This window comes from Chiloscyllium plagiosum, unplaced genomic scaffold, assembly GCF_037043375.1.
Source record: "Chiloscyllium plagiosum isolate Xiang-an unplaced genomic scaffold, Cpla_swu_hap1 HiC_scaffold_10, whole genome shotgun sequence".
In the NCBI taxonomy this organism is placed as follows: Eukaryota; Metazoa; Chordata; class Chondrichthyes; order Orectolobiformes; family Hemiscylliidae; genus Chiloscyllium; species Chiloscyllium plagiosum.
The window spans coordinates 89722828-89741108 of NW_028270148.1; the positions used below are offsets into that span (position 1 = coordinate 89722828).

The 18281-nt window shown below is 39.6% G+C and overlaps 1 protein-coding gene across 4 annotated transcripts in view; it reads left to right on the forward strand.

The window, feature by feature from the left end:
• Nucleotides 1–18281, forward strand: part of dzank1 (double zinc ribbon and ankyrin repeat domains 1) — a 113928-nt gene that overhangs the window by 15526 nt on the left and 80121 nt on the right. For all 4 annotated transcript variants that reach the window (XM_087991535.1, XM_087991537.1, XM_087991534.1 and 1 more), the window contains 4 exons: nucleotides 4705–4804; nucleotides 8926–9050; nucleotides 14559–14629; nucleotides 16698–16815. In XM_087991535.1, the coding sequence (XP_087847661.1) occupies nucleotides 4705–4804; nucleotides 8926–9050; nucleotides 14559–14629; nucleotides 16698–16815 (414 nt within the window). The remainder of the gene's footprint in view (nucleotides 1–4704; nucleotides 4805–8925; nucleotides 9051–14558; nucleotides 14630–16697; nucleotides 16816–18281) is intronic.

Sequence of the window (18281 nt, forward strand, 5' to 3'; positions counted from 1 at the left end):
CCACATCCAAAGGAGAAAGTGAGGTCTGCAGATGCTGGAGTTCAGAGCTGAAAATGTGTTGCTGGAACAGCGCAGCAGGTCAGGCAGCATCCAGGGAACAGGAGAATCGACGTTTCGGGCATAAGCCCTTCTTGATCCACATCCAAATTCAATCTATCTACTTTAGTTTGTCGAACAATATGCTTGAATTACAAAAGTCTAATCATCTCAGACTTAAACATGGAGCTATCATCTACTGCATTTTGTGGGAGAGAATTTCGTACATCTACCATCCTTTATCTATTCTCTTTATTCTTTCCTGAATGACCTGGCTTTCATTTTAAGGTTACAGTCTCTTTTTCTTGACTCCTTCAACAATTTTTTTTAAATGTTCTATTCTTCTCTAACAATTTATTTGAAAATTCTAAAAACCTCAATATAATCTCCTTTTAACCATGTATATTTCAAGACATAGAAGTAATTTATGGGATCACTTTTCAATTTGCCCTTAGGAGCTGTGGTGACAATCTGGTGGATTTACATTGCATTCCTACCAAGGCCAGTGTAAAATTTCGAAGGTGTGGAGTCCTGAACTGCACACAGCACTGTAACTTAGGTTTTGTATAGCTGCAGCAAAACTTCCTCCCAATTAAATAATAACCCTCCAGAACTAAACATCAACATAAAGGTGCCAGCCATAGCTAAATAGCACTCTGGTCAAAAGGTTGAAAGTTCCAATCTCACTGCAGGACTCCAGCACAAACATCAAGTTTGATGATCCAGTGCAGTGCAGATGGAGCACTGCACTGTTGATATCTTGTCAGTTGAATAAGACGTTGTTAAAGTTCCTGTGGCACTATTTTGAAGAAGAGCAATGAAGAGTCCTGACCAATACTTATTCAATCAATTTCAGTCAAACACATTATTTAACCATTACCACATTTCTGTTTGTCAGAACTTGCTATCCTCAGATAGGCTGCCATGTTTCTTACTTTGTAACATGACTAATCTTCAAAACTAATTTAAGACACTATGATTTGTCCTATGGTTGTGAAAAGCATGATATAAATATAGTCTTTTGTTCATTTATCCTTTACCTCGTTGATTTATTTCTTCTGTACTTGTTACATTGCTGTAACATTAGCACTATGGAAGCAACAGACTACTAACATTTCAAGCAAAAGAGAATCTAACCTCCTCTCTTGACATCCACTGGCATTGCCTTTGCTGAATTCCACACCATTAATATCCAGTGGTGACCAATGATCAAAAACTTAATTCGACCAGCCACGTAGTCGTAATAGCTACAAGATCAAGTTGAAGGGTTAGAGTTTTGCTCATGGAAACCTGAAGCCATACTGCTATTTACAAGGCATGAGTCTAGATTATAATGGAATTCTCCACACTTGCCTAGATGGTAAAGGTCAATATTCCAACACCTCCGTACTGACTCAGAAAGAGTTGCCCACTTGATTGGTCCTCGAATATTATCTTTGACTTTCACTGTATCATGCGGCGATGGCAACTCCGGGGGTCTTTGAAGAAGGAGGCCATCTGGGTTGTTTAGTATTGGAATTGGTCTTTGAAGAAGGATGGCCTCCAAAGGATTGCCACCAGGACAGAACCCCACTGGTCCTCACCTACCACCCCACCAACCTCCAGATACATCATATCATCCTTCATCATTTCAGCCACCTCCAAACAGACCCCATCACTAAGGATATATTTCCCTCCCCTCCCCTATCAGCGTTCCGGAAAGACCACTCCCTTATCAGATCCACGCCCCCCACCAACCCAACCTCCACTCCCGGCACCTTCCCCTGCAATTGCAAGAAATGCAAACTTGCGCCCACACCTCCCCCCTCACTTCCTTCCAAGGCCCCAAGGGATCTTTCTATATCTGTCACAAATTCACCTGCACCTCCACACACATCATTTACTGCATCCGCTGCACCCGATTTAACCTCCTCTACATTGGGGAAACAGGCTGCCTACTTGCGGAACATTTCAGAGAACACCTCTGGGACACCCGCACCAACCAACCCAACCGCCCCGTAGCTGAACACTTAACTCCCCCTCCCACTCCGCCAAGGATATACAGATCCTTGGCCACCTTCATCGCCAGACGATGCCAACACGATGCCTGGAGGAAGAGCGCCTCATCTTCCAACCACAAGGGATGAATGCAGATTTCTCCAGCTTCCTCATTTCCCTTCCCCCCACCTTATATCAGTCCCAACCCTCGGACTCAGCACCGCCTTCTTGACCTGCAATCTTCTTCCCGACCTCTCCGCCCCCACCCCCTCTCCAGCCTATCACCCTCACCTTAACCTCCTTCCACCTATCGCACTCCCAACGCCCCTCCCCCAAGTCTCTCCTCCCTACCTTTTATCTTAGTCTGCTCGGCACACCCTCCTCATTCCTGAAGAAGGGCTTATGCCCGAAACGTTGATTCTCCTGGTCCTTGGATGCTGCCTGACCTGCTGCGCTTTTCCAGCAATACATTTTTCAGCTTTCACTGTATTATGTAAGTAGTGCCTTACCACCTACAAAACCTACACCGATGCTAGTAATTTTCCAAGGGTCCTTGAACAATAGCTTCCAAGATGAACAGTTGCCATAGGTGCATAAAGACATGATCACCTGCAAGTTCCATTCCAACTTATACATAATCCTGACTTGAACTCCTGTCTTAACAGCACTAAGAGTATACTTGTACCAGATAGATTGCAAAGGTACAGAAGATGGTTCAACACCAGATTCTCAAGGACAATTAGGAATATGCATTAAGAATGTTGCATCCCATTAGCTAATTTAAAAAATGGACTTGAGCCCCAACATCTCTTTAGTACTGCAGTGTTTCTACCATTTTATTCTTTATCAAATATTCAAAATTGCCTTTTAAGGTTCCAAAGGAATGAGTTCACATTGACCTGTGTTCATTGTCATCTGTTGCAATTTTTCCCACTGAATTAATCTCTGTTCACAATTTTGAGCTTCTAATCACATTACTTAACAATGTTGGCAAACTTGGGTATGTAGCTCTCTATTACGTGAGCTAACTCACCAATAAATATAATGAATAGTTGAGGCCTCAGCACAGATCCTCATATGATACTACAGGTATTTCCTTCCAACTAGAGATTTTAACTATAAACTCCACTGTCTGTCCTTTATCATCTGATCAATCTCCTAACTCGATCAAACATTTTCCTTCTCTTCCATGATCTCTTATACGAGACAATACAGCACAGCACAGGAACAGGCCCTTCAGCCCACCAAGCCTGTGCTGATTCCTATTCCTTATTTAGACCCTCTACCTATTGCTCATTTGCAGAATCTAACCCTCTGTTCACCTCTCCTCCATTGGTGGAGTGTTCCAGGCACTCACAGCCCTTTGTGAAAAATTTTCTCCACACTTCTCCCCTAAACTTTCCCCCTCTCACCTTGACCCTGTGCCCTCTTGCACCTGGGAAAAAACTTCTGACTATCCACCCTATCTATGCCTCTCATAATTTTGTAGACCTCTATCAGGTCGTCCCACAGCCTCCATCTTTCCAGTGAAAACAATCAGAGTTTATCTAACCTCTCCTCATAACTAAAATCTTCCAGACCGGGCAACATCCGAGTAAACCTTCTCTGCACCCTCTCCAAAGTATCTGCGTACTTCTGGTAGTGTGGTGACCAGAGCTGCATGCGATATTCCAAATGTGGCCTAACTAAAGCTTTGTACAGCTGTAACATAACTTGTTAACTTTTAAAATTTATCAAATGATTTCTGGAAATCCATGTAACTATGACAATAAATATTACACCTATGTACCAAAATAGTTTCCTGTTCGAAAACTTCAATTGAGTTGGTTAGACATGAATATTCCTTTACAAATCTAATTATGAGGACAAAAATTCCTGAAGACTCAGGAGGTCTGGCAGCATCTTTGGGGAAAGAACAGAATGAACATTTCAGTTTGATTGACTTTTATCAGAGCTAGAAAAATAACTGACATTTAGCAAGTGTAAGAGGCAAGGATTTTCTTTCAGTGATTAGCCACTTTATCCTTAATTATACATACCCAGCAATTTATCCGTAATAATTGTTAAGCTAGAGTGCCTATGGCTGGTTTTTATTTCTCAATTTTCACAATGACCAGCTGATATGCTTTTGGTGTTGGATCAAAATTCACCAGGATACTGCAGGACCTCTCCTGCTGTTCTTTGGAAAAGTGCCATAGGATTTTCTTTGTCTACAGATATGTTTACCATCTCATCTGAAAAGGAGCAATTGGATATTAGGCAGAATTATATGCTCAAGTGCTGGTGTAGGATTTGAATTGTTCCCTCTTTGACACAGGTGCGTACATCTATGCAGTTAACCAGTGATGGCAGTTAGATCATTAAAGCTTTGTTGTTGACCACGGGATACCTAGGCATAGGCATTATTCCTGCACTCAGTAGATGATTCTCGAGAACAAAATGCTTGGATAGGAACTAAATATGATGGTTCCCTTTATTTGAGTTGCATGCAAACACAGTTTGCTATGATAACAGTCAATGTCAGGGCAGTACCCCAGATTGAATCACATCACAGTCTATTTATTTCCCCAAACCTAACAGCTGTTGACTTTGTAAAGGTGTGAAATGTTGAAAATGTTTTGCGGAGGCAGATTGCAACTTTACCATGTACTGTGAACGTTTATAAAGAAAACAAGTCACTTATTATTTCAGGAAACTCAAGAGGGGTTGGGACCCCCCACAGCTACATTCAATACAACTCCAAGCAAGGAAATCAAGCACTCTTGGGAAGAGACAATAGAAAAAATTCCTGGTAAGCAATCTCAAATTTATGATTTCATCTTGCAGCAGCTCCTTCACATGCTCATATATATGAGACATCAAGACTCAGTACTAAGGAAATGCTATATTGTTGAAGGTATAATTTAAAAACAACAATAGATTGTACTTCAAAAGCCCCTTCAGTTTAATAAAATAAATAGGAGCATTCTTTAGCAAAATTTGACATTACGCCAAACAAAGAGCTATGCGGGCACATGCCCAAATGCTTAGCGAAGAAGTGGGTTTTAAGGATTGCTTTAAAAGAGAAAAAAAAGGACTGAAAATATGCAATGATGGAGAAATTAAATTCAGGATGCTCAAGAAATGGAGGGTGCAGCATGAGTGACCAGCTCAAAGTGAATTTAACTAGTCATTGAGAGCTATCAAAGGCATGGATCAGGACTTCTGCAACAGATGAGCTGAAGCAAAGGTAGAGTCAGGTAGTCTTACTGAGCTGGAAATAAACAGTTATGGTGTAATAATGCTGTTGGAAGCTTACCTCAGGGTGATTAATGAGCACTAAAATGCAAATATTCTGGTTCAATCTCCAACAGTTGCTTGGATAAACAGTGGAGTTAGTGGTTAGGATATGGAGTTTGTTGTAGGAACCAACCACTGTCCTAACAGTAATTAGTTGGAAGTTTAGTTTAGTTTAGTTCGTCAGTTCTGGAGATTGGACAGGCAGTCTGTCGGTTTAGAGACAGTGAATGGTTGACAGAAGTATTGCTATAATCAGTGTACATGTGAAAATTGATGCGGTACCTTCAGACACCAACACTAAGGTACTATTCGACTCACTAAGTTCCCGCAATATAATCTTTTGAAGAAGAACCAAGGATTTTTCCCCAGTGTCCTGGCCAATACCTATCACCCAACCAACATCACTAAAAACAAATGGACATAAGTATATGAGGACCAGGGTGCAGGAAAGGATAGTGCAGGTGTTAGCTCAGCAGAGGATGAAGTCCCACAATAGTTTGACTACAGATTAGCTTTTGTTACGGCCCAGCTCCTGTTCTCGTACTCGTACCATGCACACGATATCAGGAACTATGGAAAAATAGAGGTCACCTATATACAGATCTTTAAGCAGAGCTTGGAGTCCATTTTTTCAATATGAAATGGGTGGTTATCTTGGTCAGCCCATTTATGAAACCCATCACATGGTGCATTTTCTGTTGGTCACTGTTACAGTTTCTGTTTCAAAGCACCACTTTGATTGGAGGTCGAAGTGCTGCAGTAAAAACTTAGAATTCAGACCTCAAGCAAATTGCCTGGGTACCACAAAGCCCTATCAATCTGTTCTCCTTCAAATCAGCAAGCTTGCTAAAGTGCTTGCTAAACTCCTGAGAGAGTGGCAACAACTCCATGGATGTCTATTTGCTGTTGTCTCGAAGTATGGCCATATTCATGCTCCTACCTCTGCTATTCTGTTTTTATCCTTGCAATTATCTGTTCACCAAGCATTCCCCACAGCAGCATCCCAGTGGGCATGATACCGTCTCAAATTGAGCTGGTCCACAGCTGCTCAAGATCATCCTTCAGTCACAGGTTTTCTGCCACCTTCTTGACCAACAGTCCTCAAAAGCCATGATGCAGGTTCTAGGGAAACACCTCACAGGAGCACTAGGACAGACACCAGGACAAGGAAACTAAATACTGAAGGAATTTTGAGGTAGTTATTTCTTCTTGCATTTACTATTTTATAACTCTGTTTATAAAACTGGATTTGAATGTGCATTTTCTGATTTTTTTTATCATTGTCAGTGAGAATAATATGGAGGTTAATGGTAGAAGAAAAGTAAGGATTTTGGCAAGGAAAATCTTGAGATTTTCTTGAAGGATAATGTTTAGTTTTCAGGGTCTTCTTTCATTCTCATTAACTCTCTCTTTTATTTTTTCTTCTTTTATATCCAGAAGTACTCATACACACAGCTGAATGCATTTTTCCCCCATCACCAAATCACATATGGTATTTATTTTCATCTAGAAGCCACCACTAGTAAATCAACATGTTTTCAAATTGATTAATTCACATACAAAACCCATTAAGGGTAATGTAAACCAACTAACTTTTTTTAGGTGATGTAGTCAATTAGTAACATTACCTTGTGTATTTTGTTGATGTTTGGGAAGGTAGTAGTAGGTTGGTATAATCGTAGTATGATAGTAGGATAATATCATTGGATTAATAATGTAGAACCCCTCTCCCCTCCATTTTGGAATGCATGTTTCCCCACCCCAATGCCCCCATTCCGGAGTGCTGCCTTGTCCCTTTCACTGCCTTCTACCCACATTACAACAACTACAACCACCATCACCAACCCCCTCCACTCCCGTTCCCTTTGCAATACCTCAGTTTCCTTTTGGACCCCACCAGTTTTCTGTAAAGGCCAGATCGTGCAACCTGCAGCATTCTGCCAGAAATCTTACAACCATTTAGAGGTGTAATACACCACCCCTCCTGAGTAGTTAGGAAATAGAAGAAGCATTATTTGAAGGTGATGACGATATAATGTTCCTGTGGCAGCATGGCCCTTGTTACAAGTTCACTATGCTTTTGTATGTGGCTTCCAGATCACAGTCTTGAGCCTAGATTAGCTAGAATGGCTCAAATAGAGGTGAATTAGAGGGTTCTCGCATCACAAAAGAATTGCAACTGCTGCCAGGGTAATGGCTATTCACCAGCTTCTAGTTTCACACAAATTGGCTCCCTTTCATCTGCAGTGCTGCTGTCAATGACAATGCACAATGGAGAAGCCTGCAATTCACGGAAAGCCACAACCTCTTTGTCTCTTGCAAGAGAGAATGAAACGCAAGTGCTTCTCTTTGTATAGCGAACTTCAGTCACTTCCCTTTCAGAGCAGTGCACTGCAAACTGAGATGTTGCTTATATTTGCCGCAGCCTGAGAGGAACCAGGTGCATAGGCATTAACAACACACGCAATGCTGTCCTTGACTTAGTTTGAGATTGAAGTTTGTAGCTTCAGCACTTATCAGAATTCACTCATGATCACTATGGTGAAGACATCTCGTATACTGAAGTGAGATATGAGAATTGCTCTGTGAAGACTTTTGGTATAAAGGGAGCCCCTCACCCTCCTCCTCCTCCTCGTCTTCCTCCTAGCAGCATATCCTGTGCTGTTCTGAGTGGCCTGTTTTCCTTCTTCCAATCATGTTCAATTTCAAGAGATAACACTAACAGGCCACCTTTTAGGTGAAAGTTGTGGTTTTTAACACAGCATTTTGCATGATAGAAAACTACCTCAGAACCTGTCACACATTTAAGGGTTTCAACCCTTAAAAGAAGTCTGGGATGGAGGAGAGATGTGTTGCTTTTATTCTGTTTAATATCTTGTTCATATGAGTGAGGTTAAGGCAAGTGTATGGGGTTCAATAATGGCTGCAGTGACTTCAAATCACCTTTGCATTTTGAATTGCCATCATTTCACTGCTGCTTGCAGTCATTTGGTATGCACACTAACCCTCTTTGCCAAGATGGATTCTTCTGCATTTCCACTTAAGTATCAGATACCTTATGTGACTGCATAGCTGCTAAACAATTGGCGGTGCACAGCCCAGTTTATTTCCCAAAGCCTTCATTGCAAACAACATTGGTGGAGAGAAATGTGAAAAATAAGGCAAACTATCCTAACGTGTATTGGGAAGGAGGGGAATTTCCTCCAAGGTAAACACAACTTACTGTACTGGCTGCATTCTAATTTTGACTTGCATTCCAAAGTCTTGATGGGTTGCTGTAATGTAAAAATATACATACATGCATACGTACATCCAATTGTGCATGTAAGCTTCTACACCCTCTCCAGGTATACTCTCCATTCAAGTCATTAAAAAGTAATATTGGATTAGTTGTAACAACAGTGCTCCATCCAATCCCCTGTGTTTTCCACATAATAATTTATGTTCAAATTATCTTTGACAAATTTACAGAACACTTGCGATTAAGCCATCTCTCTCTCAGTGATAAAAATGGGGATTTAGATTTTATTAAGAAAGCAGAGTTTTTTTTTAAATGTACATGAGTTTTAAATGAATTCTCTCTCACTATCAATGGGAAGTGAATGCGCATTTTCATTGCAATTTTATTAACAGATCTGAAAATAGACGACGATGGTCTGCATAAATCATTCAATGGTCCACGTTTCCTAAACAGTCGTTTTGGAATGTCAACCCCTGGACATGAGCTGACTTCAACTCCTCAGTCCCAAAGGTCCCAGGTGATGAGATTGTGCTTTTAACAGAGGTTTATTCTGTGCTGTTTCTCTTGGAGAAAGATATTGCCACTGTTGTGGCAGAAAATCTGCTTCAGAAGCAGTGGATAAACAGCTCCCTTGGTGTTTTATTTTAAATAAGACAAAAATGGAGTCAGACTCACACAGACCCAGGGTTTTAGTTTTGCTTTCAGTTGGGATTTAGAGTTGACTGTTGAAGCTGTTGGATACAGTTCTCTCTCTGCTGCAGCAGAAAGCCTGAGTTCTCTCTCTGCTCTTAGACTGTGTTTCTTTCAGTATTCCTTTCTCCTGGACTGGAAGGGAAATAGCATGTGGGGAAAATCTGTTTTGTTGAATTTATGTTTATGGGTAGCTGCTATATTAGAATGATTGTTGATTTAGTAGTTAAATAATGTTTTATTAAATGTTTCAATAGAGTTAAAGTTATGCCTTTTTTTTGGTTGTTTCACTTTGTAAGAATGAAGTGTGTTTTGCTTAAAGCCTAGTGGTGGAGCAATCAAATTGCATCTGGAACACAATGCCTTCCACTTGCCTTTAATAAAAAGTTAGGGTCTAGGCTATCTCATGATATTTTGAGAGCATCTACTCTGGTCCATAAGAACACTCTCAATTAGTTTTGGATAACGACAAATAAAAATAAGTACTCAACTGTTACGTATAAGTGAGGAATCCCGAGGAATGGTTTGCAAGGTAGTACTCCTACTAGATCCAACAATAGAAAGAAATCTTGAATGTCTTATTGACGTCACCTCATATATGACTATTTTAAAATCATAAAATCACTGCTTTTAATAATTCATTGTGTCATCTAATGTTTTTTGTTTAGATCATAGTCAGTGTAGCATCTTCAATACAGAGTCTTCCATTGTTGCCAGGTTAAAATTTCATGGCTGCTGTGTGAAAATTCCAAGGCTATTTCCTATCAACATTGTTTGAGGCCAACCACTATCTTCATAAGGACAACTAAGAATGGGGAATAATGGCAATGGCCATTTTCTAAGAATGAAAATATATGTTGATGATTGATGAAAGATTGTGACCCCATTTATATGGAAACAGTTTGGAAGTGGAAATGTTTGGGGAGGAATTGTAGACAAAATACAAAAGTATGTGCTTCTAAGATAGCCTTGTGAAATTTACAATAAGACATTTTTAACTTTTTAATCTGGATTTACACCATCTTGGTGGAAAGTTTTAGCAGATTGTAGTTAAGCCATCTACAAATATTCTCATTTACTTCTTTTAAACTTGGATGAAAACCATCCATTGCTGGGGAATTTTTTTTCACATTTCTTTATCTTAATTGATCATTCATTTGCCTGTTTTTAAGGGACCCATACATTTTCTGACCATTCTCTTTCCAATAATATAATTATAAAGGATGTTTGTGTTGATTTGTGATGTCCCTTGCAAGATTCTTTTTATTTTTTTTCTCACTTCTACCAAATTTTGTCATCCTTGCTCTTTATATCTCTTTACAGTCGTCAGGATTTATGCAATTTTTGCACTTTGCATGCTGTTTTTGTGTTTTATTTTGTTTTTTTCCTCTCTACCTGTCTTTTTTGTCAAATACCACTCTGGCCTTTCAAGGTTTAAAATGATTCTATATCACAAATTATTTTTTGAACACCACCTACTTATCTTCTCTTGTTTTACCCATTAACACTATTTCCCAATTAGGAACATAGGAATATGAATAGACCATTCAGCCCATTGAACCGGCTTCGTCATTTTAGATCATAGCTGATCATTTACCTCAATGCAAATTTCCCTCACCATCTCCATATCCCTTAATGTCATTAATGCCCTGAAAGTTTGATTTCTGTCTTGAACAAACTCAATGATTGCACTGTCACAGCCCTTTGGGGTAGAGAATTCCAAAGATTCATCCCTCTGACTAAAGAACTTCATTCTCATTTCAGCTTTAGTGATTCACAGACAGGGAGACCCAGAACCTTTTGAACACCCACACTTCCCTCTCTGCTTTGCCACATGCTTGTCTAATCTCAACATGTAATCTACCACTTCGCAGCTAGAACCATGGTGCATGCACATAATTTTTATTACAGTCTTAAATCCTGTTCTGTGAGCAGGATTATTTGATTTTTCATCCGTGTGGGAGTGGGGGCATTATAGACGAGGGGCCATAATATTCCCCAATATCACCAGCAAGAAAGGCACTTCATCCACCGGTGTACCAGCCATCCAAGTGGTCACCAGGTGGGCTTTTCCCATGTCACTTCCTGCGACAATAAATTTCCATCCTGCCTAAAGCAGCTAAGCAAGGGCAGGGAACTTGCCAAAGGGGAAAGTCTCTTTCAACCACCACTCACTTCACCCCATCCATGCACTCAGTCACCCAAGAGTGATAGTTAATTGACCACTTAAGAGGTTTAATTGATGTTGTAAAGGGAAGGTGGACTTTCTGGCTCAGAAGGGCACTACCATTGCCCCACAATAGCACTTAACTGTTATATGCTTTCTTATCATTGAATTGTTTTCATCCTTAATATTTAAGGCTGCTCCTCCATCTCTCAGTTTTCTCGATCATTCCTGTTGACTTTTTAACCTGGTGTACTTAGTTTCCAGTCCTAATCATCCTGCAGTCGTGTCTATACATTGGTTACCATGTTAAAACTTCTAAGTTTTTAATTTGTGCTTGCAATTCATTAAGTTCTGTCTTTATACTTCTTGTTTGTATAAATAATGTTTATTTGGGTCACATAATGTAACTGCTTTGATCCCATGTTTCCTATTTTCCATCAAGGTTCATTTAGTTTACGTCTTTGGCACTACTTATAAACAAAATAAACTTAATGCTTGATTTCTGACTGATCTATTTTCTTCTCTTTTATTTGTTCTCAAACTATTATGTGTCTATCTTTTGCATCTGAACCATAAGCTTGCACCCATCCTCCAACTTTGTTCTTTAAAGTCCTTGTGACTGTCCTATTTATTCACGTCAGTGTGCACCTTGTCCCAGCCCGATTCAGTTATAACATGTCCATAGGCATGGTTTCTTCCAATCCCAGCATTGATGCTAATGTTCCAAAAATTGAAACCACTTCTCAGCCATTTACCTTTTTTATTATCCTTATGTCAATTTAGATGTGGCTTGAGTAGTAATCCAATAATTACTATCTAGTAATTTCCAAACAGGACCTCCTGCCTACCTTTGTTCCTCATGTTATGTCACATGGAGCACATGGAATCATCTCTATAATCAATCTTGTGGTTCTTCATTCTCAATCTCATCTGGGTTTCCCTTAGTCTGAACTTATTGGTCGCATCCATTCTAATTCTAAACATGAACCTCTCAGTGACTGAAACTTGGAACAACCTGCCTCAACTGCTATCTCTCCTTTGTGTCTGTTTCCAATTCATACTCCAGCATGATGACTTTGCACTGCAGAGATTTCAGACTGAAACATCTGTGTCTGCATGTAATGGTATGTTCTCACTGTTCACAGGTTCTCACACGCTACAGTCTAGACACTCAGCCTGCTTCCCCATATCAGGATGTAAATGTTTAAAACTGAGCAGCATTTTTAATTTTGGGGGCAGATCAGAGGCAGTCAAGTAGCTGGTAGCAAATTGACCTGCTTAAGGATTTTAGGCCAACTGCTGGAGGCTAAGTAGAAGCTTGGGTTTCTGTTGGATTGGTAGGTGGGTGCCAGTGTGGTGGAGAAGAGGCAGCAGAATCCCAGTCTCCAAGGAACATGGCAGATAAGGGACACCGGGAAAGTGAGAACAGAGGAGCCAGGATTTTGACAGGGGTACAGCAAGCAAAACTAGAGTGGCTGGATAGAAGGAGTACGGAGTGAGTGGGGTAATGGGGTTAGTCGAAGGAGCTGCTGAGTAAGTGGATTAGATGGGTTTTGGAGAGGAGCTGCTCACTGAATGAGGATGGTAGAGAAGCTGCTGACCGAGTTGGGTAGGGTGCATTGAGGAGAGGGGATGTTGAGTGAGGGGGTTAGGGGTGTTTGTGGAGAGGGGATGATGTGTGAGTTGGGCGGAAAGGTTGAGGAGAGGTGCTGCTGAGTGTGTGGGGCAGGAAATAGTTTAGGAAGAAGCTTGTGTGTGGTAAGGGCCTGATTATGTTGTGATAGCAGGGAAAGAGGGTTTACTTCTGTTGATTTGATATAAATGTATCAGGTTTTAGTTTTGGTGGTAATAAAAAGTCGACAAAAGTAAAACTAATGTTTCTAGCCACTAGTATGATCATTCTAATAATTTCTCCAATGGTAGTGACTGAGAAGCATTTGCGTTGACTGCATCGCTAGATCACACGAAGTGCTGTATTTAAATGATTCCTTGTCCTAAATGGTTTTCCAGATTTTTGTATGGCCATTCACCACAAAGTATGTGTGCTAGTGCTGTGGGATGATAAAAGATAACTTGCAGGGCCTAAAAATAAGCACTGGCACCAACAAATGCTAAACAAGGAATCCTCCATTTTCATCAGACCTATTCAGTCTCCTATTTGCAATGGAATCTTGGGACCTGCAAGATCATCAGGTTTCTGATCATTTGTAATTTGATTATCAAACATATTGGCTTATTGGCATATTTTTGGCCACAAGCATTTTTTTTTTAGATTCCCTACAGTGTGGAAATAGGCCAACCCTCTGAAGAGTAACCCACCAGACCCATTTCCCTCTGACTAATGCACCTAACACTATGGGACAAATTAGCTTGGCCAATTCACAAATCTTTTTACAATGCTTGCATCCTTTCCTTTGACTAGCTGAACTTAGTGTCTCCAAGTTGTGACAGCAGTTTCTTGGAAGCATGTAGCTACTTGCAAGGTGGTATACATAAAAAATATTCATATTTACAAATGCCTCCATGTATGGGAAGTTTCAGGAGCATTTCAACATATTTTGTTTTTAGTGGTGGTCTTTTGGAGCATTGGGATTTCTAGATTGAAAGGAAAGAATAATATCCGTCTGGTTCATCCTGTTAGCTAATTATAACTTTAATTATAATTTTATCAGTTAGTCTCCAATGTACCCAACATGGGCAAAGGCCCCAATAGTGTACCACAAGTCTAAAGTCAACCTTTTCCTCCCAAGAAACTAACCGTATACAGTAGAATGTAAATGTGAACCCAACCCATTATCCTCTTAGAATTCCTTTCCTCTGCAAATGATTTTCAAAGAATTACAATGGAAGAGCAGTACAGTTTCACCTACATAAATTTGTGTCTGGAACAGTCAACTAGAATTGCATACATGGATCATTCCATGCATGTGAGTATTAGCTGGTCTGTAACATTGGGTGAGTTGGCTTTTTGGAGTCAATGTCTTTCCTTATTTTGACTAGACCATTCAGCTAAATTAGTGGATTTGTTAGAAAATACAGAAAATCCATATCATGATGGAGGAAGTATCTACTTCTGAACAATTGTGATTTGTAAAGAAAAATATCCCATGTTTTATGTAGGAATACACTTTAATGTCTTGTTATTTGTAACTTTCCTATATTCTCCAGTTGGTCACTTCTATCGATGCCAGCCCTCCCAAGACCTTGAGCAGTATCCAGAGGGAGACTGACTTTCTGAAGTATGTGACTGTGTACCAGATTTTCTAATATCAGTTGATACTTGCATTGTTTGAAGTAAATTACATGGTTCAATATGCCTAGAGTCAGTGGGAAATTTTGCACATGATCAGATGCGAGATGCAATTAAAGAGGACCAAACCCCAATCTTCTACTGGTATATAACTTCATTGCTGTATCTGCTGTGTATTCATTATTATTCTTCCTTAATAGTCTTCTCAGTATTCTGCTTTGGCTTCTTTAGGGCCAGTTCAGAAACCAGTGTAAGCACAACCGACTGAACGGCCTCATGTGCTGTAATTATTCCAGGGAGCCAATTAGCTCAGCTGGCTGGACAACTGGTTTATGATGGAGTATGATGCCAACAGCATTGGTTCAATTCCTACACTGGCTGAGGTTATCATGTAGATCCTGCCTTCTCAATCACACTTCTAACTCCACCAGTTGTGTCTGTTTAATGAGAGAGCAGCCCTATGGTTGACTGGGACTATTTAAAACTTTACCTTTTAATTATTGTGTTTTCTTTAAATGGAGATTGAACAAGTTCAATTCCAATTAAATTATTAACAAAAAAATACCAATGGTAAGTCTTGATCTTACATGTTAGAGATCCAGGCTAACAAAGCAATTTTTCTGTCCGTTATAATCTTTCTTTAATTGAGTTTTTGGTGCTATTTTAAAGGACTGTAGCAGTGAATCATGTGGTAATTTCTCCCAGGATGTATTGATGTTGCAGGCCTTTTAAATCTCACCTCCATCAAGCATACATCACATTCAGTGTGAATGGGGAAAAAAAGACTTCTATTTAAATTGTGCCTATCAAGACCTTGGGAAATCCCAAGAAGCTTTAAACCAATGAATTACTTTTGGAAGTAGTAACTGTTGTAATTTAGTAAATGCAATAGCTAATTTACAGACAGAAAAGGCCCACAAATACAAATGGAGTAGTGATTAGTTAATTTGTTTCATTTGTGATAGTTGAGAGTTAAATATTGGCCAGGACACCAGGGAAATATTCCCCCACTCACCTTAAAAATAGTGCCATGGAATTTTTACGTCCAACTGAGAGAGCAGAGGGGGCCTGGATTTAAAATTTCTTCCCAAAGACCACACCTCCTGCAGCAGAACACTCCTGTACCATGTTGAAATGTCAACCTATGTTTTGTTTTCAAGTCTTGAGTGGAATTCAAGTCCACAGTGTTCTAGAGTGAAAGTGAAAATTCTACTATTGGACCACAAGCTGACCTTTACTGTGATGTTTGAGACATACAACCTTTCCTCCTGGAGGGGTATGATTCAACCTGTTTTATGCCCTCTGTTTATGGCTTTTTTTTTGTCCAAAAAGCTTTTAGCCACAGAGATGTATTTTTAGTTTCTTTTATGGTTTTTGTGCAGAGGCTTTTACATACTTAGCCCTGTCTTGCTTCTTTCTGCATGCCTCCATCTAGCCAAAATACAAAATAAAATGAACCAAAGACAGTACCTCTATGCAATTAAAGTTTAACCTCTTTGTCTACATTAAAATAAAACGTTGCTTCAGGTTTTCTTACAAACTGCAAGCCATTGAGTGAGGTTTTAGTTAATATTAAAGTGGTCTATAATTAATTCTTTATGATCTAATGCTATTCTCTTTGGTATTTTTTTCTCTAACACACGTTTTCTGAAAGAGTATGCAAAGTCATTTAAAAAAATGTTTTTACACCTATATGACAATGTAATATTTTGGACATCCCAAAGTGCTTTGCATCCAATAAATTCTGAAGTATAGTTACTGTTGGTATTTATGTAAAGTAGGGAATTACATTTTGAAGAATGCTATAGTGGGAATGTATTGAGACTATCAGAATGAGAAAATGTTGATCTGTTTTACAAACCATACAATTTGCACAGCATGGATTCTGATAAAATCATTCACGTCTAAATTACTGTATTGAACTATGCTATCCATAGACAATGTTATGGACGTCAGGCCCAAACTGGGTGGAAGAATCAGTTATGAATTCTTTGGTGACAGTTGGAAATGGGAAAAGTGTGTTTTTATTTTTGCACCATTGTAAATTTTGTTTTTAGGTGTGCTTATTGCCTTGCCCCTCGTCCATCAGATCCTTTTGCACGTTTCTGTCACGAATGTGGCTCACCAGTTCCTCCAGTGCCGGGCCGTAGGCTTCCACCAGCTGAAGGAGCTCAGGTTGGTACTGAAACAATGAACTGACCTTACTAATGTAAAGATTAGCTTGCATTATATAACATTGTATATAACCTCAGGATACCCCCAAGTTCTTTATAACCAGTGGTTTTTTTAAAAGCTTTTGGAATGTTCTCACCAGTGTAGTGTAAGAAATGTAGCAGTCAGTTTGTGTACAGCAGGTCTTGCATATTGTAATAACAAAAGCAAAACACAAAACGGGGATATCAAGGCCCTTCAAACCATATTGTGATAATGGTCTATTTCTTATTGCTGCTGTTGAGGAATAAATGCTGGACACCAAAAAGAAACTCTGCAGCTCTTTTGTGGAGTGATGTCATGTGATCTATTGCAATACTCTGGTGGGTTGCTCTTCGGAGGGTCGGTGTGAACTAGTTGGGCCAAAGGGTCTGTTTCCTTGCTGTAAGTAATCTATCTATAAATCTATAACTAGATGTTAAACGGATGTGATCACACCGTGACTTTAAGAGGTATATTTTATCCTTTGAAGAGAGGTTGAGACAGAGGTGATGATTGGTCTGTTCCCAAACCAAGAAACTAAACAGGTTGTACGGCGTTGGGTTTTTTAAAAGTTGGATAAATAGAAGCAGCATGAATGGGTGGGGCCTCGCTCCCGCAGAGCCAGGATTTTAGTTTTAGCTTTCAGTAGTTGCTGGGGTCTTGAAACTGGATGTAGAAGCTCTTTTTCCTCTCTCTGTTACAGCTAAAAGCTTGGATTCTCTTCCTGCTGCGAGAATTGCATGTGCAACAATCTATTTTACTGAATTTGCCTTTGCCAAGGATGTGTTTATGGAATGTTACTATATTGGAATAGTTGCTGTTTAGTAGTTAAATAATCTATTATTGTGTTAAGTATTCTGACATAAGTTAAATTATTCCAATTCTTCTTTCTTTAGTTTATACTTTAACTATAGCATCTGAATAAAACTTGTTTTGCTTTAAGCCTGGTAGCTTGACCAATCAAATTGCATCCGGAACGCACACCTTTAAAAATCAAGAAAAGCTTGGGTGTAGGCTAACTTCTTAAAATATTTTGATGGGGTTTTGTCTGGTCCATAAAAAAACTGGGGAGGTCATTCAGAGTCAAATCTCTAACTCCAGGTTGTGTTTAGAATTATTGGACTCAAAGGCAATGAGTGGTAAGTGCTGGTGTTTCTTTTCAGGTGTTGCATTTGGTTGGTTTAAATAGAATGTGCCTTGTGTAGTAAAGGTTGTTTCAGTCACTAAGAGATTCCTGAGGGTGGAAGATGTCATTTTGCAAGTTTTACAGAAAGTGAACAATTTTGAGATTGGAAAACAAGCTGGAGTTGGGGTTGTCTTTGTCTGTGCAAAAAGGGGAGGTAATTGCAGCAATTGCCAGAAATGTCATCGGAATGTTTGGAAATGCCTAAAATTCAGTTGCAAATAAAACAACTTGAATATGAAAGGAAATGAAACTGTTTGTTTGA